We start from the raw sequence: 27,422 nt of genomic DNA, 5'->3' as shown, positions 1-27,422 counted from the left end.
AGCCTGGAACGCTGCGAGGGTGGGCCTCTGGGACGCAGGATACTGGTCATTTGGTTCGGTGGGGACGGAGGGACGACGACAGGGACGGGGTGTGAGGGGAGGTGAGAGGGGAAGCCAGTGGGGGCACAGAGGGGCCCAGGCCGGCTATGGAGCTGTACCTTAGCGCCTGCTCCAAGGCTGCCGATGTTGCAGCCACCAAGACAGCCACCAGCGGCCTGACCACCGAAAGCCAGCAGTGCGGAGACGTGAGTGGCCCCCAGGCTGGTCAGCTCTGTCCTCTGCTGGGCCTCCAGCCTGGGAGGAACGGGCGGGGAGGGTGGCGAATAGTCACGTGCCCGCGGTGAGGCCCGTAACCGTCCAAGGCCTTCAAGCAGCAACGCCGCAGGAGGCGGGGCTGGGCGGGTGCTGGCGCAACCGGCTGTGGCGCAGTCGAGGGAGCTGGTGACCGGAAACCAAGGTCTTCCAGGCTGCCTGGCAGGGCGGGACCTTTCCGTTCCTTCCTTCCTCAGGATTGGAGTAGCAGTTAAGTTGGCCTAAACTAACATAACTTAAGGAACGACAAAATCCAATTGTATCCGACAGGGTGAACACAAAACTCAATTTTCGGGGGTCGGAGCAACTCAGCTACTGGATCTGCCTCTTGGGGTCAAGCTGCCTGTGATCCCGGGAAGCAATAGTTTATACTATACCACGAAATTAAATGAGAAGGTAAGGTGATGTTTAATTTTCTTACATTGACTTCATTCTTTTCTGAAAATTAAGTGTTAGCTGCTCAGTTGTGTCTGACTCTTTGCGACCCCATGGACTGTAGCTTATCAGGCTCCTTTGTCCATGGAATTCTACAGAAAAGAATAGTGGAGTGGGTTGCCATTTTCTTCTCCAACAGGTCTTCCCCACGCAGAGGTATAACCCTCAAGTAGCTCTGATGGAATCCACCTGCAATTCAGGAGACCCAGGTTCAATCCTATCCTTTGCTCTTCTCCCCAGCTATGAACTTGGACCATCTTTCAAGATTTCTTTTCAACTGTTACAGCCTTTATTTCCTTAGAATTAGCATTTTCCTTGGTTTGTATAAGTCTACCCAATACTATAATTTTATAACTTAAATTTTACTAGGTTATAGTGTGTATGCCCCTCAAACCCTTCCATATTTTTAGTCCTCAATGTAATGTGAAAGTGAAAGTGAAGTCGCTCAGTCGTGTCCAACTCTTTATGATCCCATGGACTGGAGCCTACCAGCCTCCTCCCTCCATGGGATTCTCCAGGCAAGAGTACTGGAGTGGGTTGCCATGTATGTCCCTCAAACCCTTCCATGTTTTTAGTCCTCAGTGTAATACTCTCCCTGAAACCTCCCCACTCCTTAATTCAGTAATTAACAGGGCAGGAAGTGCAATGCATTCTTTTTAACCGGTTGCTTTGATCAATATGGCAAAAAATTCTACTGGAAAGAATTTTCATTTAACCGCCATGCATGTATTCTAAGTTGTTTCAGTCATGTCTGACTCTTTGCGACTACATGGACTGTAGCCCACCAGGTTCCTCTGGCCGTGGGATTCTGCAGGCAAGAATACTGGAGTGGATTGCCACACTCTCCTCTAGCCGATTTTCCTGACCCAGCTATCAAACCCACCTGTGTTATGTTTCCTGCATTGGCAGACAGGTTCTTTACCACTAATGCCACCTGGGAAGCCCAACGTAGTATCTGTGATGTCATCAGAAATGAGTGGAGCCCTCCATATTTGATCCTTGCCTAATAAACATAATTTCTTAAAAGTAAAACTTTGCTTTTGGAAAATGTATAACTTCACTTTTTTAAAATAAATCTACTAGAATAGAGCAAATTACCTGAAAACATGATACCACACACAGTTTGATTGCATCATAGCCACACAAACCAGGTTTATGAAAGAATGCTCAACCTATATCACTCCTCTTATTATATAAACTTAGCCCTGTCTTCCAAATGCTTCCTCAAATATATTATTTGTTGTACTACCATTTTCTCTGTCCAGTATTAATTCAGTTGTCCAGTAGTTTTTAAAAAGACATTTTCTATTCTTTATTATATTCATTTCCGTCAAATTCTTCATTTAACCATAATTAGGCAAAATTTCCCTGAAGACTGACTTTGTGATAGCCTTCTTTTTCTTTCAGTAAAATCTCAATGAAATACTGCCTTATATTTACACTGTATTTTTTCACACAATTGTTTTAATTGACAGCAGAAGGATTACCTGACACTAAGGAATGGGTTTGTATAAAAGATGTTCTTTGTTTAGAGATCAGTAGCCCAGGGTTGATTTTGAGAAACACAGACCATCAGAGGAACCAGAGATCAAATTGTCAACATCCACTGAATCATAGAAAAAACAAGAGAGTTCCAGGAAAATATCTACTTCTACTTTATTGACTATGCCAAAGCCTTTGCCTGTGTGGATCACAACAAACTATGGAAAATTCTTAAACAGATGGGACTATCAGACCACCTAATCTGCCTCCTGAGAAATCTGTATATAGGTCAAGAAGCAACAGTTAGAACCAGACATGGAACAACAGATGGTTCCAAATTGGGAAAGAAGTACATCAAGGCTGTATATTGTCACCCTGCTTATTTAACGTATATGCAGAGTACATCATGAGAAATGCTGGACTGCATGAAGCACAAGCTGGAATCAAGATTACTGGGAGAAAAAAAAATCAGTAATTGCAGATATGCAGATGACACCACCCTTACGGCAGAAAGCAAAGAACTAAAGAGGCTCTTGGTGAAAGTGAAAGAGGAGAGTGAAAAAGGTGGCTTGAAACTCAACATTCCTAAAATAAAGATCATGGCATCCGATCCCATCACTTCATGGCAAATTAATGGGGAAACAATAAAAACAGGGAAAAATTTTATTTTCTTGGGCTCAAAAATCCCTAAAGATGGTGACTGCAGCCATGAAATTAAAAGACACTTGCTCCTAGGAACAAAAGCTAGGACCAACCTAGACAGCATATTAAAAAGCAGAGATATTACTTTGCCAATAAAGGTTTGTCTTGTCAAAGCTATGGTTTTTCAAATAGTCATGTATGAATGTGAGATTTGGACTATAAAGAAAGCTGAGTGCTGAAGAATTGATGCTTTGCACTCTGGTTTTGGAGAAGACTCTTGAGAGTCCCTTGGTTTGCAAAGAGATGCAACTGATCCAAAGGAAATCAGTCCTGAATATTCATTGGAAGGATTAAGTTGAAACTGAATCTCCATTACTTTGGCCATCTGATGCAAAGAACTGACTCATTGGAAAAGACCCTGATGCTGGGAAAGATTGAAGGTAGGAGGAGAAGGGGAAGACACGATGATATGGTTGGATGGCATCATGGACTCGATGGACATGAGTTTAAGTAAGCTCCAGGAGTTGGTGATGGACAGGGAGGCCTGTCATGCTGAAGTCCATGGGGTCGCAAAGGGTCAGAAATGACTGAGTGACTGAACTGAGCTGAGACCATCGAAGCTAAAATTCAGTATGTAAAATACAGTGGAAGTGACAAATAGATTCAAGGGATTAGATCTGATAGACACTGTGCCGGAGGAACTATGGATGGAGGTTTGAGACATTGTACAGGAGATAGTGATGAAGAGCATCCCCAAGGAAAAGAAAAGGCAAAATGGTTGTCTGTGGAGGCCTTGCAAATACCTGAGGAAAAAGAAGCTAAAGGCCAAGGAGAAAAGGAAAGCTATACCCCTTGAATTCAGAGTTCCACAGAATAGCAAGGAGAGATAAGAAAACCTTCCTCAGTGATCAATGCAAAGAAATAGAGGGAAGCAATAGAATGGGAAAGACTAGAGATCTCTTCAAGAAAATTAGAGATACCAAGGGAACATTTCATGCAAAGATGGGCACAATAAAGGTCAGAAATGGCATGGACCTAACAGAAGCAGAAGATATTAAGAAGAGGTGCCAAGAATACACAGAAGAACTGTACAAAAAAGATCTTCATCACCCAGATAACCATGATGCTGTGATCACTCACCTAGAGTGAGACATCCTGGAATGTGAAGTCAAGTGGGCCTTAGGAAGCATCACTACAAACAAAGCTAGTGGAGGTGATGGAATTCCAGCTGAGTTATTTAAAGTCCTAAAAGATGATGCTGTGAAAGTGCTGCACTCAACATGCTAGCAAATTTCGAAAACCCTGCAGTGGCCACAGGACTGAAAAAGGTCAGCTTTTATTCTAGTCCCAAAGAAGGTCAATACCAAAGAATGTTCAATCCACTGCACAATTGCACTCATCTCACATGCTAGCAAAGTAATGCTCAAAATTCTTGAAGTCAGGCTCCAACAGTATGTGAACCATGATCTTCCAGATGTTAAAGCTGGGTCTAGAAAAGTCAGGGGAACCAGAGATCAAATTGCCAACATCCACTGGATATAGGAGAAAGAAAATACCAGAAAAACATCTACTTCTGCTTTATTGATTACACCAAATCTTCTGACTGTGTAGATGACAACAAACTGTGCAAAATTCTTAAAGAGATGGGAGTACCTGACCACCTTACCTGCCTCCTGAGAAATCTGTATGCAGGTCAAGGAGCAACAGTTAGAATTGGACATGGAACAACAGACTTGTTCTAAATATGGAAAGGAGTATGTCAGGGCTGTATATTGGCACCCTGGTAATTTAATTTCTATGCAGAGTACATTATGTGAAATGCTGGCTGAATGAAGCCCAAGCTGGAATCAAGAATACTGGGAGAAATATCTATAACCTCAGATACACAGATGACACCACCCTACTACTACTACTACTACTACTACTACTACTACTACTAAGTTGCTTCAGTCATGTCCGACTCTGTGCGACCCCATAGACGGCTGCCCACCAGGCTCCTCCGTCCCTGGGATTCTCTAGGCAAGAACACTTGAGTGGGTTGTCATTTCCTTTTCCAATGCATGGGAGGAAAAGTGAAACTGAAGTCGCTCAGTCGTGTCCGACTCTTAGTGACCCCATGGACTGCAGCCCACCAGGCTCCTCCGTCCATGGGATTTTCCAGGCAAGAGTACTGGAGTGAGTTGCCATTGCCTTCTCCAGACACCACCCTATGGCAGAAATTGAAAAGGGACTAAAGAGCCTCTTGATGAAAGTGAAAGAGGAGAGTGAAAAAGGTAGTGTAACACTCAACATTCAGAAAACTAAGATCATGGCATCCAGTCCTATCACTTCATGGCAAATAGATGGGGAAACAATGGAAACAATGAGGGATTTTCTTTTGGGGGGGCTCCAAAATCACTGTGGATAGTGATAGCCATGAATAAAAAACACTTGCTCCTTGGAAAAAAACTATGACCATCCTAGAGAGCCTATTAAGAAGCAGAGACATTACTTTGCCGACAATGGCCTGTCTAGTCAAAGCTGTGGTTTTTCCAGTAGTTATGTACAGATGTGAGAGTTGAACTATAAAGAAAACTGAGCACTGATAAATTGATGCTTTTGAACTGTGGTGTTGCAGAAGACTCTTGAGAGTCCCTTGGACTGCAAGGAGATCCAACCAGTCCATCCTAAAGGAAATAAGTCCTGAATATTCACTGGAAGATCTTATGCTGTAGCCGAAACTCCAGTACTTTAGTCACCTGATGCAAAGAATTGACTCCTTGGAAAAGACCCTGATGCTGGAAAGATTGAAGAGAGGAGGAGAAGGGGACGACAGAGGATAAGATGGGTGGATGGCATCATCGGCTCAATGCACATGAGTTTGAGCAAACTCTAGTAGTTGGTGACGGACAGAGAAGCCTGGCGTTCTTCAGTTCCCAGGGTCTCAAAAAGTCGGACATGACTGAGCAACTGAACTGAACTGAATATCTAAAAGAAGTTGACAGCTAAATATCAACCTCTAAAAGAAACAATCCACTTCCTGACTCATGACTCATGATTCATGATGGTTGATTGTTTTCCTTAGAGAAAGATACGGATTTCACTTCTGGTCTCATTGAATTTATGACATTGCCCTATGGAATTCATCCCTCCCCCCCCTTTCTTAGAGAATCTTTGGTAATTAGGGAATTCTGCTTTATAACTTAGATGCCTTGGAAGAGAGTAAAGTCTAGTATTAAGCAAGTTGTCAGAAATTTATCAAGGAAACTTTTAAATGGATAAGGCATCCTAGCATCCTGTCATCTCCCTCTTTTTTCACATAAGCATCCTCAAATTAACTTGAGGGAATTCTTTTTAGGGACCCACCCAAGCCAGGCTCTTTAGTTTTCAGAATCTGACTGAGGAGGCTACTGCCAGACAGAACACAGACTGAACACAAATTGGTACCTGCAGACAGATACCAGTGTACAAATCTGCATAGTGTGTCAGGCCACAGAATTTGAATAGCATGCCTGCACAGGGCATGGTGTGCTCTCAGGTTTGCCACGTCTCCCACACATTCCAGTTGCCTTTCACTTGAGACAGTTCCTACTTTAACTTTAGACTAAAAATTTCTGCTGTCTGGCCAAGACAATCTAAAGGATAGTATAAATATAGGATACGAAGACAACATTTGGATGACTTCTGCACCTACTTCTAGCCTCTCCTTTTCCCCTTTCAGAGGTTCTCCCATTCCCTATTATCACTATCCTGCTACTGAAAGTTTTTTGAAAAATGAACTAAGTACTGACGTCCCCCCTGGCAGATTTTAAAGATTGCCTTGCCTTGGTAATGTTTTAACTTACAGATGAATTAAATTATTCATGTTTCCTCTAAAGTAACAGATAAACTAACATGACTATTGGTTATTTTCCTTCTTTGATACGGTAATAGCTATTTCATAAGGTTGTATTTGGCATGGAGAAATCTCAATCCCTAGCATTATTCTTTATAATTGATTCTTCAATTTATTGAACTTGATAATATAGAGTAGTAACTTTTCCCTGACTGTAGCGCTCAGAAATCATTGTTTCTTTGATAAGAGTTCAAAGTGCAATAACTCTTTAATTCATCATCTTTAACATCTGAGTTTTACTTCTCTCTTTTTTTTTTTCCAAAGTTGTTTCAGCAAATCTTTGTGGAAGATTTTCTGTTTTTCTTTACTGTTAGAATATGAGATACAGAGGATGAGATGGCTGGATGGCATCACCTACTTGATGGACGTGAATTTGAGTGAACTCCAGGAGTTGGTGATGGACAGGGAGGCCTGGCATGCTGCAATTCATGGGGTCGCAAAGAGTTGGACACGACTGAGCAACTGAACTGAACTGAACTGAATGATATTGATATTATCCCTTTATCCTTTGAATGCAGTTTCTGGATCTGGAGGAGGGAAGAGGAAAAGAGAGAGTCTTAGTTTGGGCTTTATACATCAAAACAAAGTTTATACTTTCCACTTTCTCTTCATTTCCTCCTTCCTTTTCTAGCTTTGGGCCAGGGACTGATAAAGATGGGGAGATTAATTGAGTGAAGGTGGGGTTTTAGGATATTCAGGTTAGTGAAGTAAAAAGGTAGGGATATGCAATTAACACTGCCCATTTCCAAATTCTTTTTCTGATTTTCTCCCACTTCACGTTCTTACATGCTTTATTTTCTATGAATAGTCTGGTTATTTTAATAGAGTGATATTTAAAAGAGAAATTGATTAATTCTACATTTATAATATGCTTAAATTTCTTGTTTGCAGCTTTTTCGACCTTCTTATGGTTTTAACCTGACTGATCCTTACTGTCGACTTTTGGAAAACCAGTATAAAAGTCTCCATGATCCACATTTAAGAGCCTACCATAAGCGTAAAGACATCTTGAGAAGATTAAAGAAAGGTGGTTACATCACCAGCAATAATAAAGTGAGTTGAAGATAACTTTTTTTAATTTAAATTTATTTATTTTAATTGGAGGCTAATTACTTTACAATACTGTATTGGTTCTGCCACATCAACCACTGAAAACCTCTAAGATTTGATAAAAGCTTGCTGTTGTTCCTCACTGGGGGACCTGGATCACCTTTAATTTGGTCAAAAGAGATACTTAATGGAAAATTCCATTAAATCAATCAGTATTTGGGTCAAAGAAAATCAGACAGTAGTTGTTTTCCAAGTGAAACTACTTCTTCTTTTAACTTCTTTTCCTTGAAATATCAAAAGATATTTATAAATATCTTATTTATAAATAATTTGAAGATATAAAAAGAATTTTCCCAACTGTATCATAGTTTTCTTTGTCTCTAATGACACTGTATGCTTGTCGAGGATTATGTCCCGTGTACTTTTTAAAAAATTAAGAGAAAATAAGAACCTAGAAAAATCAGCGTGATACAGTCCTAATACACTCTGTTCTTATTGAAGTTGAACATAATTATTACATTGGTATTTTATTTTAATAACTTTATGTACTCAATTCCTTACCATGGCATAAGTCATATAAATAAAGTAATGCTATTTGAATAGCAATTTCCTGTTGATTAAAAATTCTAGAGAGATATTACTTACAAAATTGTTAGCAGTTTTTTACTCGGTAACAATATTATTTTACTTCTATAAAGTAATTGCTTTGATTTTTAGATATTTTTATTTATATATTTTTCTTATTATTTTGTGTTTTTTTAGGTTGTATGTACCTTGAGGGAATTGAATAAGTACAGGCAATATCTTACCAGTTTAAAATTAGACTTTGAAAGAAACTATATAAGAGAACAAGTAAGTTAAATATTTAAATTTGGTTTCTGTACATGGGGTTTGGAACAAAGGTTTGCTTGTGGGCAGAGTATTTTCTTATAATATTCTACCTTTAATTGTGGCAACCTAAATAATTTCTCCAAGTAAAAATTTAGAGCTGAAGAAAATATTTTGAGGTTGCCATTTTGGGCCAAGAAAGGGAAAGGGACCAGGTCATCTATTAATATGCCAGTGGTATTTGGCAAAATTTAATAATTAGATTGTTACTAGGATATGCCCCATCTACCTGATTTGGGACCAATTAGAAGAGTCTGTTGTGGTAGCAAGATTCTTAGGCTGGAGTCCAAAACAACTTAAGTAACAGGAGAGGAACCATATGAATAGTTATAACATCCTAAAAATGCAAAGAACATGTAACATGTGAGCCTCTGCCCATGTGTGTGTAAGTGAATTCAAACTTTAGAGTCATGAGTTGGATAAAAATGAAAAAGCTGCACATATGTGAGTTTTACAGATTTATGTTCCAAAGTCAAGAATTGTATAGAAATGAAGATGATTCTCCTATACTTTTAAGTGTTCTCTATTTCCCCTCATTTCCTCCTTTGTGCTGGGAGTGTCTCCTCCACTTCTTCCATTTTTTTTAAAAATTAATTTCTTTAGAATGGATAGAAAAATAAGCTGAAATATTTTTTATTTTCAGAAACAGAAATCTTTATTTTGATTCAACTGTCCATATCTACAGTGGATTCAAAATAGATTTAAATGCAGTTAAAAGGAATTAGTTATTTACAAAGTATGGGAATTTCACTAAACATTAAATATTAAAAAAAGCAGATCAAAAGACATTTTTATTTCTGGGAAATGTTAAAAAATTGTATATACATATATATACACATCCATATATACATATATATATATGTTACACACACACACTTTTTTTAATAGAAAATGCTTGCAAAACAAGTAAATAAACTACAGGAAGACAATCAAATACCTGGACGTTCTGATGTTACACAGTTCCAAAATTGGTTGTTACAGGAAGGCACCCCATCTATTAAGGACCAAGAACGATTAATAAGGCACAGGTGAGATTGAAGTTAATGCATATTTTATGTATATATTGTGGATCCAAATAAGTTACAAAATGCTAGAAATAATTGAAGCTAAGAGTTTTTTTAAAGTATGGGATGCTATTTAACTTCACTATTTCAGTATGGCTAGAAAGGGAGACCAAAAGGTCCAAGAATTGGGAATTTTGGTGCCAAGGCTATAAACATGAATTTCTTCTAGAGAAGATACAGTTTCTGGGAGTCCAGGAGGTAATCCAAGCTGCTAACTGAATAAATAATCAAATACAAAATCCATCCTATAGTTGGAAATGGAGGGAACGTATCTTTACCACATGATTTTAATAATAATTTTTTATTGGGTCATCTTTAAGAGCTGGCAGCATTGTTTGAGGAAATTAATGCAAATTCAAAAAAGGAGGGTAGATATAGCTTTGATGCTGATGAAACATGTGTGATTGCTTAAAAAACCTGCAAGCTCTTTGTTGTTGTTGTGGCTGTTCAGTTGCCAAGTCGTGTCCGACTCTTCACGACCCCATGGACTGCAGGATATTAGGCTTCCCTGTCCTTCACCATCTCCTGGAGTTTGCCCAAGTTCATGTCCATTGCATTGGTGATGCCATCCAACAGTCTCATCCTCTGTCACCTTCTCCTTCAGCCAACAGTCTTTCCCAGCATCAGGGTCTTTTCCAATGAGTCAGCTGTTTGAATCAGGTGGCCAATATAGTCGAGCTTCAGCATCACTCATTTCTAATGAATGTTCAGAGCTTGCTTCCTTTAAGATTGACTGGTTTGATCTCCTTGCTTTCCAAGAGACTCTCAAGAGTCTTTTCCAGCATCACAGTTTGAAATATTCAGTTCTTCAGCACTCTGCCTTCTATATTGTCCAGTTCTAACATCTGTACATGACTACTGGAAAGACCATAGCCTTGACTAACCTTTGTTGGCAAAGGGATGTTTTTGCTTTTTAACATGCTATCTAGGTTTTTCATAGCTTTCTTGCCAAGAAGTACTCATCTTCTAATTTCATGGTTCCAGTTACCATCAGCAGTGGTTTTAGAGCCCATGGAAATGAAACCTGTCACTGTTCCACCTTTTTATCTTCTCTTTGCCATGAAGTAATGGGACCGGATGCCAGAATCTTAGTTTTATTAATATTGAGTTTTAAGTTGGTGTGTTCGCTCATCTCCTTCACCCTCATCAAGAGGCTTTTTAGTTCCTCTTTGCTTTCTGCCATTAGAGTGGTATTATCTGTATATCAGAGGTTGATATTTCTCCCAGAATCTTGATTGCAGCTTGTAACTCATCCAGCCTGGCGTTTCTCATGATATGCTCTGCATATAAGTTAAATAAACAGGGTGACAATAAACAGCCTAAAGGAGAAATCATACTCCTTTCTCAATCATGAACCAGTCAGCTGTGCCATACAGGGTTCTAACCTTTGCTTCTTGACATGCACACAGGTTCCTCAGGAGACAGATTAAAATGGTCTTGGTATTCCCATCTCTTTAAGGGTTTTCAACAGTTTTGTTATGATCCACACAGTTAAAGGCTTTAGCATAGTCAATGAAACAGAGGTAGAATTTTTTTTTCTGGAATTCGCTTGCTTTCTCTATGGTTCAACAAATATTGGCAATTTGATCTCTGGTTCCTCTTGCCTTTTCTAAACCAAGTTTGAACATCTGGAAGTTCCTTGGTTCATGTAATGTTGAAGCTTAGCTTGGAGAATTTTGAGCATAAACTTAGTGGCATGGGAGATGTGTGCAATTGTCTGGTGATTTGAACATTCTTTAGTACTTCATTTCTTGGGAATTGGGAGGAGGATTGATCCTTCCTAGTCCTGGGGCCACTGCTGAGTTTTCCAAATTTGTTGCCCTAAAGAGTGCAGCACTTTAATAGCATCATCTTTCAGGATTTTTAAAAGCTCTGCTGGAATTCCATCACCTTCACTAGCTTTATTGGCAGCAGTGCTTTCTAAGGCTGACTTGACTTCATACTCCAGATTGTCTGGCTCTGAGTGAGAGACTGCACCATTGTGGTTATCTGGGTCATGAAGATCTTTTTTGTACAGTTCTTCTGTGTATTCTTTCCATCTCTTCTTGATCTCTTCTGCTTCTTTTATGTCTTTACTGTTTCTGTCCTTTTTTGTGCCCATCTTTAGATGAAATGTTCCTTTGATAATTTCCAGTTTTCTTGAAGAGCTCTTCTAGTCTTGAGCTCTTTCTATTGTTTTCCTCTATTTCTTTGCATTGCTTATTGACGAATGCCTTCTTGTCTTTCCTTGCTATTCTCTGGTACTCTGCATTTAGTTGGGTATACCTTTGCCATTTCTCCCTTGCTTTTTGCTTCTCTTCTTTCCTCAGCTTTGTGTAAAGCCTTCTCAGATAACCACTTTGCCTTCTTGCATTTCTTTTCCTTGGCATGGTTTTGTTCTCTGCCTTCTGTACTGTATTACAGATCTCTGTCCCTAGTTCTTCAGGAACTCTGGTTGCTAGATCTAATCCCTTGAATATATTCATTACCTCCACTGTATATTCATAGCGGATGTAATTTAAGTTGTTCTTGACTGGCCTAGTTGTTTCCCCTACATTCTTTAATCGGAACTGATGATCTGAGCCACAGTCAGCTTCAGTTCTTGTTTTGCTGATTGAATACAGCTTTTTCATTATCGGCTCCAAAGAATGTAATCAATCTGATTTCAGTATTGACCATTGGTAATGTCCATGTGTAAGGTCATCTCTTGTGTTGTTAAAAAAGGGTGGTGGCTATGACCAGTGTGTTCTCTTGACAGAATTCTGTTAGCCTTTGCTCTGCTTCATTTTGTATTCTAAGGCCAAACTTGCCCGTTATTCCAGGAATCTTTTGTCTTCCTACTTTTGCATTCCAATCCCCTATAATGAACATAATATCTTTTGGAGGAGGGGTGTTAATTCTAGGAGGTCTTCTAGGTCTTCATAGAACTGGTCAACTTCAGTTTATTTGGCATCAGTGGTTGGGGCATAGACTTGGATTACTGTGATGTTGAATGGTTTGCCTTGAAAACAAACCAAGATCATTCTGTTGTTTTTAAGCCTGCATCCAAGTATTGCATATCATACTCTTTTGTTGATTATGAGGGCTACTCCATTTTTTTCTATGGTATTCTTTCCCTCAGTAATAGAAATAATGGTCATCTGAATTAAATTCACCCATTCCTTTCCATTTCAGTTCACTGATTCCTAAGATGTCAGTGTTCACTTTTGCCATCTCCTGCTTGACCATATCCAATTTACCTTGATTCATGGACCTAACATTCCAGGTTCCTATCCAATACTTTTCTTTACAACATTGGAGTTTACTTTCATTATCAGACACATCCACAACCGAGCTCTGCTTTGGCCTAGCTGCTTTCTTTCTGGAGCTGTTAGTAGTTGTCCTCCTCTCTTCCCCAGGAGCATATTGGTCACCTTCCAACACGGGGAGCTCATCTTTTGGTGTCATATTTTTTGGCCATTTTGTACAGTTCTTGGAGTTCTCATGGCTAGTATACTGGAGTGGTTTGCCATTGCCTCCTCCAGTAGATCACATTTTGTCAGAACTCTCCACTATGATCTGTCCATTTTAGGTGGCCCTACATGGCATGGCTCATAGCTTCACTGAGTTATGCAAGCCCCTCCATCATGACAAGGCAGTGATCCATGAAGGGGCAAGCTCTTTAGATGCCATCTACTCATGTTCAATTATTACCTTTCCATGGTCAAGACCATCACTTAGGAAGTGAAAATATATTTTATTTTTTTCCCTCTTCCTTCATTAAGCTGTGGGATTAAGCTGCATTTCCTAACTGCTATGTTCCATAGTAATTCTGTAATACAGAGACATACCAGAGACCCAAACTATACATGGAAGATGTGTTCAAGGCCTTTTAAATTACAAGGGAATCAACATACATCTTTTCTTAGAAAATCTAAATCATTTTCCAAATTTGAAGTCACTGTTTCAGTTATTTCAACCTTCTTTACAAACACATATTCTTAAACCTATTGTGAATATGTACTCTGCAAAATGTTTTTAATAAAATGCCCCACATTTATCCTTTTCTTGGCCACAATAACATATACTTATATATATATATAAAAGCTCAAGAAATAAAGCAAGCAAGGAGGTAGTTTTGGAATATCAAAGAAGATGATGTCATTGTAAGCAAAACTCTTAGTTCACCATGACTTACATTTGCTTTTACTTAGATATCTGGACATGATAAGGAAGGAGTTAGAACATCTTGAGCACACAGCTGAAGAGCAACGCCTGCTCCGAATGGATAGAGAAGAAAGACGACAGCGAGAACACGCAAGAAGAAAACTTAGTCTTCGTAGAAAAATTGAAGAGGTGAGAGGCAGCAAATTTAAAATAGAGAAAAACTATGTATAGTTATTCATTTGTAAATAAGTTGAGCTGTCCATCATGCTTCTTCAGGTAATGTCAGGTCTAAACATTTTACCCCACATTGATGTTTCTCCACAGCTGTAATCATAAGTTGTTACTTAAAATGAAGATGACACCACACATTGTGCGTATGAGCCAGTATCTGCTCTTAAAGTGATGATTGGGAAAGTTACTAGATACTGTTTTACTCCATTATAGCCCTCAGTGTGGAGAGGAAAACATTTTAAATTTAGATTTAGTACATTCCTAATAGGAGTGCAGTAAAGAAAGCCCATTCTAGAGCCAATGAATGATTTTATTAGGTTAGTGCAAAAGTAATTGCAATTTTGCATTGCTGAATGTTGCTATTTGATGTTGGAATGCATTCTTAAGTAAATATGGTTATGTTATACATCATTTAAATGTAAATTTCTTCCTTTTATTTTTTTTTTTTTTGCTAATGACTTATTACTTGCTGTTTATTTTATTTATTTTAGACTAGGGAAATGATTGAAAGAGGTCAATCCTAATCCCAATTTCCAAGAAGGGCAGTACTAAAGAATGTTCAAGTCACCAGATAGTTGCCCTCATGCTAGTAAGGCTCTGCTCAAATTCCTGCATGCTAGGCTTCAGTATTACATGAACCAAGAACTTCCAGATGTTCAAACTGGGTTTAGAAAAGGCAAAGGACTAGAGATCTAAATGTCAGCATTTGCTGGATCATAATTTGCTGGTTCCAAATAAGGAAAGGAGTATGTCAAGGGTGTATATTGTCACCCTGCTTATTTAACTTATATGCAGAGTACATCATGAAAAATCCTGGGCTGGATGAAACACAAGTTGAAATCAAGATTGCCAGGAGAAATATCAGTAGCCTCAGATATGCAGATGACATCACACTTATGGCAGAAATCAAAGAACTGAAGAGCCTCTTGATGAAGGTGAAAGAAGAGAGTGAAAAAGTTGGCTTAAAACTCAACATTCAGAAAAACTAAGATCATGGCATCTGGTCCCAGCACTCATGGCAAAATAGATGGGGAAACAGTGAAAACAGTGACAGACCTTTTTTGGGGGGAGGGGGCTCCAAAATCACTGCAGATGGTGACTGCAGCCATGAAATTAAAAGATGCTTGATCCTTGGAAGAAAAGCTAGGACCAACCTAGACAGCATATTAAAAAGCAGAGACACTACTTTGCCAACAAAGGTCCATTTAGTCAAAGCTATGGTTTTCCAGTAGTCATATATGGATGTGAGAGTTGGACTATAAAGAAAGCTGAGCGCCAAAGTATTGATGCTTTTGAACTGTGGTGTTGGAGAAGACTCTTGAGAGTCCCTTGGACTGCATGGAGTTCAAATCAATCAAACCTAAAGGAAATCAGTCAGTCCTAAAGGAAAGCATGATGAGCAGCTTAATATTCATTGGAAGGATGGATGCTGAAGCTGAAACCCCAATACTTTGGCCACCTGATGCAAAGAACTGATTCATTGAAAGAGACCTTGATGCTGGACAAGAAGGGTACAACAGAGGATAAGATGATTGGATGGCATCATCAACTCAATAGACATGAGTTTGAGCAAGTTTCAGGAGTTGGTGATGGACAGGGAAGCCTGTCATGCTGCAGTCCATTTGGTCACAAAAGTTGTACTCAACTGAGTGACTAAACTGACTGAACTGCTTCTTGGCAGGAAAGCTATGACAAACCTAGACAGTGTGTTAAAAAACAAAAACATCCCTTTGCCAACAAAGGTCCATATAGTTAAGGCTATGGCCTTTCCAGTAGTCAGGTACAGTTGTGAGAGCTGGACAATAAAGAAGGGGGAATGCTGAGGAATTAATGCTTTCAAACTTTGGTGCTAGAGGTGACTCTTGAGAGTCCCTTGGATAGGAAGGAGAACAAACCAATCAATCTTAAAGGAAATCAACCCTAAATATTCATTAGAATGATTGATGCTGAAGCTCCAATACCTTGGCCACCTAATTTGAACAGCTGACTCATTGGAAAACACTCTGATGCTGAGAAATATTGTTGGCAGAAGAATAAGGTGACAGGGGATGAGATGGTTTATGGAATCACCAATACAACACATGATCATGGGCAAGCTCTGGGAGAGGGTGAAGGACAGGGAAGCCTAACGTGCTGCAGTCTATGGGATCGTGAAGAGTCAGACATGACTTGGCTACTGGACAAAAACAGCAAACAGAAATGATGTTAGACAAAAAGCAAATTTGAACACTTTTCTTATTCAACTTCAAAACGGGTTGTAAAGCAGTGAAGACAACTCACACCATCAACGATGCATTTGGCCAAGGAACTGATAATGAACCTGTAGTGCAGTGGCTGTTCCAGTTTTGCAAAGGAAACGAGAGGCTGGCCTTCGAAAGCTGACACCAACCAATTGAGATCATCGAAGCTGATCTTCCATCACAGCTGATCTTGGAAGAACTACCTGAGAAGTTGCCAAAGAACTTAACTTTGTCTATTCTATGGTCATTCAGCTTTTGAAGTAAATTGGAAAGGTGAAAAAGCTTCTTAAGTGGATACCTAATGTGCTGACTGCAAATTAAAAAATCGTTGAAGTGTCATCTTATTCTACACAACAATGAACCATTTCTCAATCAAATTGTGATGTGTGGCGAAAAGTCGATTTTATGTGACAACTGGCAATGAGATGACCAGCTCAGATGTCAGACCAAGAAAAAGCTCCAAAATACTTCCTAAAGCAAACTTGCACCAGTAAAATGTCATGGTCACTATTTGGTCATCTGCTATCAGCTTAACCCACTATAGCTTTCTGAATCCCCATCAAAACCATTATATCTGAGGAGTATGCTCAGCAAATCAATGAGATGAGTGGAAAGCTGCAATGCCTGCAGCTGGCACTGGTCATGAAAATGTGTCCATTTCTTGACAATGCCCAACCACACATCATACAACTAGTGCTTCAAAAGTTGAATGAATTGGAAGTTTTGCCTCATCTGCCGTATTCAACTGACCTCTCACCAACTGACTACCACTTCTTCAGGCATCTTGACAAGTTTTTGTTTGGAAAGCACTTCCACGACCATCAGGAAGCAGAAAATGCTTTCCAAGAGTTCAGTGAATCTCAAAGCATGAAGCACAGATTTTTATGCTACAGGAGTAAGCAAACTTATTTCTCAGTGGCAAAGTGTGTTGATTATAACAGTACCTATTTTGATTAATAAAGATGTGCTTAAGCCTATTTTTAATGGTTTAAAATTCACAGAACTGCAATTACTTTTTAACCAAACTAATACTTATGCTTGGTCTGATTTCTGTTAGGCTCTTGACTTGTTCTAAATAACTTGCTTTTTGGTAGTGGACAAAATACAGAGGTTAATTGTGTACGCATACTGAATATGGTAACATGGTGCTCTTTAGGAATGGAAGACAAAAGAGATGTTACTTCTGACAAGGATTGGAGAAGATGTTAAAAGAGAAGCTAGGATAGAGGAACAACGGCGTAAAAGCAGAGAAGAGACTGACAAGAAGGTAGGGTGAGATTTAACCTCTGATTGGGGCTGATTGAGGATGTGCTTTTGATAGTTTTCATTTTTGAATGTAGTTCACTTTGTGAGATGGAAATAGAACAGTTACACCAAATGATTTGTATTATACAAAGTGAAATTTATAAAATTGTTATTGTATTTTGGTTGTATTACATTGTGGCTGTAATATAAAAAGTACTTCCCTATTATTTGATAAAACTACTTTTGACTTTATCTCACACCATAAACTACACTTGTAATTCCTATAGAAAAAAATTATATAACTGATTGTCTTTATTAGAATTAGAATTTTGAAGCAAGTTCTCAGTTTTTCCCCACCAGTTAATCTTCTCAGAATACTTGTTTTGAACTTTAAATAATATGTAATGTTTTATGATTTACAGTATAAATCAATATAAAGAGAAATAAAATTCATTTGTAATTCCATCACCACCATATTTATTTATTGGTATACATACACACACAACTGTATTTTTACACATTGTATAATACTTCTATGAATGTTTATATATTTGAATGAATACATACATTCATGTTATTATTCCTTACAGATTATTTTGTAGATTGCTTTTTTAATAACAAAACAACATTGACAACTATGTCAATAAATGTTATCTAAAATAATCTAAATAATTATTGTAGGTAATTTCTTGTTGACAAACATATGTAAGTGTAAGATCTACATAGTTTGGTTATACTGGATAATACTGCTGTAAAATTTTTTAAATATTGAAATTTAAATATATTAATCTTTTATTATATCATTGTGTTGTTGCTGTTTAGTTGCTAAGTCATGTGGGACTTTCACGACCCCTAGGGAAGCCCTCTAGGCTTATTACATGTACATTTTTGTATTGTTAGTGACTCGTTGTTCATATGGCAATCTCAGCTTACTTGAATTTACTATAATTATTATTCTCTAATATTTAATTTTTCACACCTTTTTTATTGGAATGCAGTGCAGGAAACCTGAGTTTGATCCCTAGGTTGGGAAAATCCCCTGGAGGAGAGCGTGGCAGTTCACTCCAGTATTCTTGCCTGGAGAATCTCCATGGACAGAACAGCCTGGCAGGCTACAGTCCATGAGGTCACAGAGTTGGGCATGACTGAGCGAGTAAGCCTAGCACGTAGTTGATTTAGGTTCAGGTGTACAGAAAAGTGATTCAGTTATAGATGTATTCATTCCATTTTAGATTCTTTTTTCATGTAGGTTATCACAGAATACTGAGTAGAGTTTACTGTACTATACAGTAGGTCCTTGTTGGTTATCTATCATATATATAGTAGTGTTTTCTGTGTGTTATCACAAGCTTCTGATTTATTCCTCTACCCCCTCACATTTCCTCTTTTGTAATCATAAGTTTTCTTTCCATATCTGTAAGTCTGTTTCTGTTTTGTGAATAAGTTCATTTTTTTAATTGTATTCTACATATGAGTGATATCATATAATATTTGTCTTTTCTATCTGACTTAGTGTGATACTCTCTATCCAGGTGATCTATGTTGCTACAAATGGCATTATTTCATTTTTCATGGCTGAGTATTTTTCTGTTGTATATATGTACCACATCTTTATCCATTCATCTGTCAGTGGACATTTAAATTGCTTCCGTGTTTTGGCTACTGTGAATAATGCTGCAATGAACACTGGAGTGTGTGTATCCTTTTGGATTATAGTTTTCTCTGGATACATGGCCAGAACGGGGGTTACTAGGTCATATATAGTAGTTCTATTTTTAGTTTTTTAAGGACTCTCCATATTATTCTGCACTAATGATCAGAGAAATGCAAATCAAAACCACAATGTGGTATCACCTCAAAATGGTCAAAATCAAAAAGTCGACAAACAACCAATGCTGGAGAAGGTGTGGAGAAAAAAAGGGAACCCTTCTACACTGTTATGGCAATGTAATGGTACAACCACTATGGAGAATAATATGGAGATTCCTTAAAAAACTAAAAATAGAACTACTATCTTTTCATATGCTTTTTGGCCATCTGTATGCCTTTGGAGACATGTCTATTTAGATCTTCTGCTTATTTTTGATGGGGCTGTGTGTTTTTCTGACTGAGCTGAAGGGACTGTTTGTACATTTTGGAGACTAATTCCTTTTCTGTCTCATTTGCAAATATATTCTCCCTTTTTGTTTATGGTTTCTTTTGCTGTGCAGAAGCTTTTAAGTTTAATTAGGTCCTTTTTCTTTTCATTACTCTAGGAGGTAGATCAAAAAAAGATATAGTTGTGATTTATGTCAAAGAGTGTTCTGGCTATATTTTCCTCTTAAGGTCTCATAACATCTGGCCTTACATTTAGGCCTTTGATCCATTTTGAGTTTATTTTTGTGTATGGTGTTAGTGAATATTCTAATTTCATTCTTTTGGGTGTAGCAACAGAATGCGCCAGGTATCTTCTAAATTTTCACCTGATGACATTTACTGTGTCTCCATTAACTTTAGTCTCAATCAAATTCTGGCACTGGGCATACCCATTAAACATGACCACTGATGGTAGGCATGGTAATACCACAGGCTGCTTGAAACATCGTAATGGAAGAGCAGCTTGAATTGTTGGTATTTCCAGTGCAGCTATTCTAAATTGGCTTTTTGAATTCCAGTGCAGCTATTTCAAATTGTCTATTTGAATTATGTTTTAATATAAACGCTTTTCAATTCATTTTAATGTGTTTCTTAGTATAATCTATATTCTTTTCTTTTAGATTTGACATCACCTGCATTTTTACTCAAATTATTTATTGCAGAGTTATCAAAAACTTTTAAGATAAGAGATTTATCTTAGCTTCTTTGTGAAAAATGAGTTTCATTAGTCTAACTTTACTCCTTTTTTCTGTTTTTTGACCTGTTTGTCTTATCTTGATTATACATTTAATAATTCTTTAAACCAGTAATTTTATTTTTCCAAGTTTGTTTTTCTGTTTCAGAGTTGTTTTGGTTAATCTATATTTACATTTATATTTCTATATATATTTTAAAACCATGTTGTCAATGTTTGCCAGGAAATTTTGCTGAGATTTTGATGGGAATTGTATAGACTGTATAGGTCATTTTAGGCAGAATTCATCTCTTGATTATATTGGATCTTCCAACTCATGAATCAAATACCTCTATTTATTGTCTTCTTAATTTTTCTTATCATATACTTATATAATTTGAAGCTTTTACACATCTTTTGCTAGATTTATTCCTATATATTTCATAATCTAATGTACTGTAGTTTGTATTTTAAATTCCAATTATTTTATGTTGGGATATAGGAAATCAATTTTTAATATTCATCATATATCTTATGTGGATAAAAACACTTACTAGCTCTAGTGGTTTTATTGTAGGTGCCAACTAATGTTCTACATAAATGATCATGGTGCTACAAATGATCTTGGTGCTCATTAAACATGGATGATTTTTTAGTTCCTTTTCTTGCCTGATTGCATTGGCTAGAACCTCCAGTATAATGTTTAATATATGTGATTATAATGAACATTATTGTCAAATATTTATTTTGTTCTGTCTTGCCTCTCTACAGAGCTATTAGGCTGCTTGACATTGCACCAGACCTTAATGATGTTTTTCATTTTGTATTTTAATTGAAATATAGTCAGTGTACAGTATTACACTGTACAATGTTAGCTTCAGGTATATTATATAATGATTTTACATATCCATACATTATAAAATGATCACCACAATAAGTCTAGTAAACTTTGTTATACAAGCTGATTTATATTATTGACTGTATTCCAGATGCTGTATATTTTGTCCCTCTAATTCATTAGATAACTTGAAATTTGTACTTCTTAATACCCTACATCTGCTTCCCACCAAATTCCTTTCTGGAAACCACCTGTTTCTTGTCTTTATCTGAATTTGTCAGTTTTATTTTTTAGGTTCTACATTTGCTATTATGTCACATTTGTCTTGCTGTGAATTATTTCATTTAGCAGAATATTTTAGATTGTCCATGTTGTCACAAATGGCAAGACTAAATATTTTTAATGGCTAAATAATATTCCATTGTGTGTGACCACATTTTAGTTATCCATTTGACTATGGATGAACACTTAGGTTGCTTCCTTTTTCTTGATTACTGTTAATACTACTACAGTGAACACTTGAGTGCCTGCATCTTTTGTATTAGTGTCTGTATTTCCTTTGATTAAATATCCAGAAGTGAAATTGCTGGGTCATTTTTAATTTTTTTAGGATTTTACATACTGTTTTCTGTAGTGGCTTCTGCCAGCTTATAATTTATAATCCAGACAACAGTGCCTTGAAGGTTCCCTTTCCTCCTCATCCTTCAGTTTAGTTCAGTTCACTCGCTCAGTCATGTCCGACTTTGTGCAACCCCATGGAATGCAGCATGCCAGGCGTCCCTGTCCATCACCAACTCCCGAAGTCTACCCAAACTCATGTCCATTGAGTTGGTGATGCAATCCAACCATGTCATCCTCTGTCGTCCCCTTCTCCTCCTCCCTTCAATCTTTCCCAGCATCAGGGTCTTTTCCAGTGAGTCAGCTCTTCGCATCAGGTGGCCAAAGTATTGGAATTTCAGCTTCAACATCAGTCCTTCCAATGAATACTTAGGACTGATTTCCTTTAGGATGGACTAGTTAGATCTCCTTCCAGTCCAAGGGACTCTCAAGAGTCTTCTCCAACACCACAGTTCAAAAGCATCAATTCTTTGGCAGTCAGCTTTTTTTATAATCCAACTCACATCCATACATGACTACTGAAAAAAACATAGCCTTGACCAGATGAACCTTTGTTGATAAAGTAATGTCTCTGCTTTTAATATGCTGTCTAGGTTGGTCATTGCTTTTCTTCCAAGGAGTAAGCGTCTTTTAATTTCCTAGGCTGCAATCACCATCTGCAGTGATTTTGGAGCTCAGAAAAATAAAGTCATACACTGTGTCCACTGTTTCCCCATCTATTTGCCATGGAGTGATGGAACTGGATGCCATGATCTTAGTTTTATGAATGTTGAGCTTTAAGCCAACTTTTTCACTGTCCACATCTTTACCATTTGTTATTAGTTGTGTTTTTAATGATAGTCATTCTGGCAGAGGTGTGGTGATACCGATTGTGGTTTTGATTTGCATTTTCCTGAAGATTCATGATGTTGAGCATCTTTTCATGTATTTTTTGGCCATCAGTATGTTTTTTAGAAAAATGTCCATTCAAGTCGTCTGCCCATTTTTGGTTGGGTTGGTTGTTTGTGATAAGTTATATGATTCCATTTTGTATTTTGGATACTAACCTTTTATTGGGTATATCATTTACAAATATCTTCTCCCATTCAGTAAACTGCCTTTTTGTTTTGCCAAGAATCTACCTGTCCAAAAAAGTTTTAGTTTCTTGCAGTCTCATTTGTTTATTTATTTATTTATTTTTGCCTAAACAGCCAGATCAAACTAGTAATAATATGCTAAAATTTATGTCAAAGATCATAATACCTGTTTTCTCTAGGAATTTTTTGGTTTGGAATCTTAAATATTTAAATTCTTAATTCATTTTGAATTTTTTTGTATATGGTATGAAAAAGCAAATCAGTTTTTTTTCTTTTCCCTTTAGCTGTCCAGTTTTCCCAACACCATTTATTGAAGAAGCTATCTTTCTGCTACTTTATATTTATGCGTCCTTTGTTGTACATTAATTGACCATGTAAGTGCAGGTTTATTTCTGGGCTCTCTCTTCTGTTGTAGTGAGTGATATATGTGTCTGCTTTTGTGCCACCTCCATACTGTTTTGATTACTGTAGCTCTTTGTCATATAGTTTGAAATCAGGGATTATGATTTTAAACATCTTTCTCAAGATTATTTTGAGAAAAGACCATCATCTATCTCAAAAACTTTTATGTTTCATACCAATTTTAGAATTCTTTGTTCTAGTTCCATAAATGCCACTGGTATTTTAATAGGGTTTACGTTGAATCTGTACATTGGTAAATATGGTCATTTTAACAGTATTAATTCTTCCAATTTGTGACCACGGTATATCTTTCCAATTTTTTGTGTTGTTTTAAATTTATTTCATTAATGTCTTACAGTTTGTGATTTTAAGTCTTGTATCTCATTTGTTAGAGTTATTCCTAGGTAATGCATTCTTTTTGATGCAATTGTAAATGAGATTGGTCCTTAATTTCTCTTTCTGTTAGTTCATTGTTGGTTTGTAGAAACATGACTTGTGATTATTAATTTTGTATCCTGAAATCTTACTGAATTCATTTATTAGTTCTAATAAATGTGGGGGCATTTTTAGGGTTTTCTCTATATAATATCATGTCATCTGCAAACAGTTTTACATCTTCTTTTCCAAGTTGGATACAGTTCATTTCTTTACTTGTCTGACTGTTGTGGCTAGGAATTCCAGTGTTCAGTTACTAAGTTATGTCTGACTCTTTGCTCTCTCCTGAACTGTAGCTCACCAGGCTCCTCTGTTCTCCACTATCTCCTGGAGTTTGCTCTAATTCATGTCCCTTGAGTCAGTGATGCTATCACCATCTCATCCTCTGTTGCCCCCTTCTCCATTTGCTTTGTGTCTATACAGGCTCAGGGTCTTTTCCAGTGAGTCACTTCTTTTCATCAAGTGGCCAAAGTATTGGAGCTTCAGCATCAGTCCTTCCAATGAATATTCAGGTTTGATTTCCTTTAGGATTGATTGTTTTGATCTCCATGCTGTCCAAGGAACTCTCAAGAGTCTTCTGTGAACATCACCAGGGTTCAAAAGCATTAAATTGTACTCAGCCTTCTTTATGGTACACTCTCATGTCTGTACATAACTACTGGAAAAGCCATAGCTTTGACTACATGGACTTTTGTCAGCAAAGTGATACCTCTGCTTTTTGAATACTTGTCTAGATTTGCCATAGCCTTTCTTCCAAGGAGCGTACGTCTTAATTTCATGATTGCAGTCACCATCTTCAATAATTTTAGAGCCCAAGAAAAGAAAATCTGTCACTGCTTCCACTTTTTCCCCTTCTATTTGCCATGAAGTGATGGGACCAGATGCCATGTTCTTTGTTTTTTTTTTGAATGCTGAGTTTCAAGCCAGCTCACTCACCTCTTTCACCCTCATCAAGAGGCTCTTTAGTTCATCTTCACTTTCTGCCATTAAAGTGGTATCATCTTCATATCTGAGGTTGTTGTTATTTCTTCCAGCAGTCTTGATTCTAGCTTGTGATTCATCCAGTCTAGTGTTTTGTGTGATGTACTCTGCATTTAAGATAAATAAGCAAGGTGACATTATACAGTCTTGTCAAACTCCTTTCCCAATTTGGAACCAGTCAGTTCTTCCATGTCCATTCTAACTGGTGCTTCTTGACCTGCATTTAACTTTCTCAGGAGACAGGTAAGGTGGTCTGGTACTCCCATATCTATAAGAATTTTCCAGTTTGTTGTGACAGATAGTCAAAGGTTTTAGTGTAGTAAACGAAGCAGAAATAGATTTTTTTTTTTTTAACTCCCTTGCTTTCTCCATGATCCAACAAATGTTGGCACTTTTATCTCTGGTTTCTCTGCCTCTTCAAAACGACTTCCAAAACTGTATTCAATAGAAATAGTGGGATGGGGCATCCTTGTTTTATTCCTTATCTTAGAGGAAATGCTTTCAGCTTTTCACCATTAGCTATGATGTTGCCTGTAGGTTTATCACGTATGACCTTTATTATGTTGGGGTATGCTTCCCCTGTCACCTACTTTGTGGAGAGTTTTTTTTTCTTTACTTTTTAATTTAATTTTTTTTATTGAGGGATAAATGCTTTACAGAATTGTATTGATTTCTGCCAAACATCAATATGAGTAAGCCATAGGAGGGTGTTTATCATAAATAGATATTGAACTTTGTCAACACCTTTTTCTACATTGATTGAGATAATTGTATGATTTCTATTTTTCACACTGTTAATAGGTATCATATTGATTTCTTCGCAGGTACTGAAACATACTTTTCAGACAAATCCCACTTGATCATGGTGTATGATCCTTATAAAGTATTGTCAAATTCTGACTTCTAATATTTTGAGGATATTTACATCTGTGTCCAGCATTGATAATGACCTTTAATTTCCTTTTTTGAGTGGTGTTTTTGTCTTGTTTCAGGGTGATTCTGGTCTCCTAGAATGAGTTTGGAAGACCCTTCCTTCCTCTTTGATATTTTTGAATTGTTTGAGAGGGATAGGTAGTAAGTCTTCTTTAAATATTGGTAGTATTCATCAGTAAAGACTTCTGGTCCTGTTGATTAAATTTCATTACTTTGGTAACTTCTTTTTTCATCTTTTATCTTCTTCTCAATTCAGTCTTGGGAGATTATACTTTTCTAAGAATGTATGTTTCTTCTAGCTTGCATATTTTATTGGTATATAATTGTTCATCATAATCTTTTATGATCTTTTGTATTTTTATGGTGTTGTTTATAACTTCTTTTTCACTTCTGATTTTATTTGGGCCTTCTCTTTCTTGATGAGCCTGGCTAAAGATTTTTCCATTTTGTTTATCTTTTCAAAGAATCAGATCTTATTTTCATTGATATTTTCCAACTTTTTTTAGTCCTTGTTCCATTTATTCTGCTCTGATCTGTACAACTTCTTTCCTTCTACTAACTCTGAGTTTGTTTGTTCTCTTTCTAGTTCCTTTGGGTATAGATTAGGTGGTTTATTTGAGAATTTTGTTCCCTGATGTAAGCTTCTGTTGCTGTAAACTTCCCTCTTAGAACTTCTTTTAAGTTCCCTCTTAGAAAAGTTGCTTCCCATATATTTTGGATCATTATGTTTCCATTTTCTTTTGCCTCCAGATAGTTTTAGTTTGATTTCTTCAGTGACCCATTGGTTGTTTAGTAACATATTGTCTAGCCTCCACATACACATATTTCTGTTTTTTTTTACAATTTTCTTTCCTTGTGGTGATTTTATTGTGATAAGAAATGCTTGATATGATTTCAGTCATCTTAAATTTACCTAGAGTTATTTTCTGGCCTAAGATGTGATTGATCTCTCCTGGACATTGTCACATGTGTACTGGAATGTGCATTCTGTTGCTTTTTGATGGGATATCCACCATTTAATTTGTTGTTTAAGGCTAGTGTTTCTGTATTGATCTTCTGTCTAGATGATCTATCAGTTAATGTAAGTGAAGTTGTTACTGTTCCCTACTGTTATTGTGTTATTGTCAATTTCTCCCTTTATCTTTGTTAGTATTTGCTTTGTGTATTTAGGTGTTCCTATGTTGGGTACATAGGTATTTCCAATTGTTATATCTTCCTAGATCAATCCTTTCTTCATTATGTAATATCCCTCTTTGTTTTTTGTTATAGTCTATGTTTGAAAGTCTATTTAGTCTGATAAAAGTATTGCTACCACTGATTTTGTATGGAATACTTTCTCCATCCCCTTACTTTCAGTTTGTGTGTCCTTAGATCAACCTGCAGGCAGCATATGTATGGGTTATTTTTTTATATTCATTCAGCCATTCTGTCATTTGATTGAAACATTTAATCCATTTAGATATAAAGTATTGATAATTACTGATACATATGTACTTATTTCCATTTTGTTCATTGATTTCTGGTTGTTCTATAGGTTCTTTTTCATTCATTTAATCTTTTACTCTCTTCCATTTTGATTTTATGAATATCTTTAATATTATTATTGAGTTTGTTTCTCTTCTTTTGTGTTGTATTACACATTTTTGGTTTGTGGTTACTGTAAAAATGTATGTGCATGCTCAGTAGCTCAGTTTTGTCTTTATGACCACAAGGACTGCAGCCTGTCAAGCTCCTCTGTCCAT

At 37.1% G+C, this 27,422-nt stretch overlaps 1 protein-coding gene across 1 annotated transcript in view; it reads left to right on the top strand.

Moving 5' to 3' along the window:
• Positions 1-146: 146 nt before the first annotated feature.
• FSIP2 (fibrous sheath interacting protein 2) overlaps positions 147-27,422 on the top strand; it is a 142,046-nt gene continuing 114,770 nt past the window's right edge. Inside the window, exons 1-7 of the mRNA XM_069573755.1 lie at positions 147-245; positions 583-708; positions 7,637-7,798; positions 8,558-8,647; positions 9,572-9,711; positions 13,920-14,061; positions 17,500-17,610. Of these exons, the coding sequence (XP_069429856.1) occupies positions 147-245; positions 583-708; positions 7,637-7,798; positions 8,558-8,647; positions 9,572-9,711; positions 13,920-14,061; positions 17,500-17,610 (870 nt within the window). The remainder of the gene's footprint in view (positions 246-582; positions 709-7,636; positions 7,799-8,557; positions 8,648-9,571; positions 9,712-13,919; positions 14,062-17,499; positions 17,611-27,422) is intronic.

This window comes from Ovis canadensis, chromosome 2 (assembly GCF_042477335.2).
Source record: "Ovis canadensis isolate MfBH-ARS-UI-01 breed Bighorn chromosome 2, ARS-UI_OviCan_v2, whole genome shotgun sequence".
In the NCBI taxonomy this organism is placed as follows: Eukaryota; Metazoa; Chordata; class Mammalia; order Artiodactyla; family Bovidae; genus Ovis; species Ovis canadensis.
This window is presented reverse-complemented; position numbering and strand designations above follow the sequence as displayed.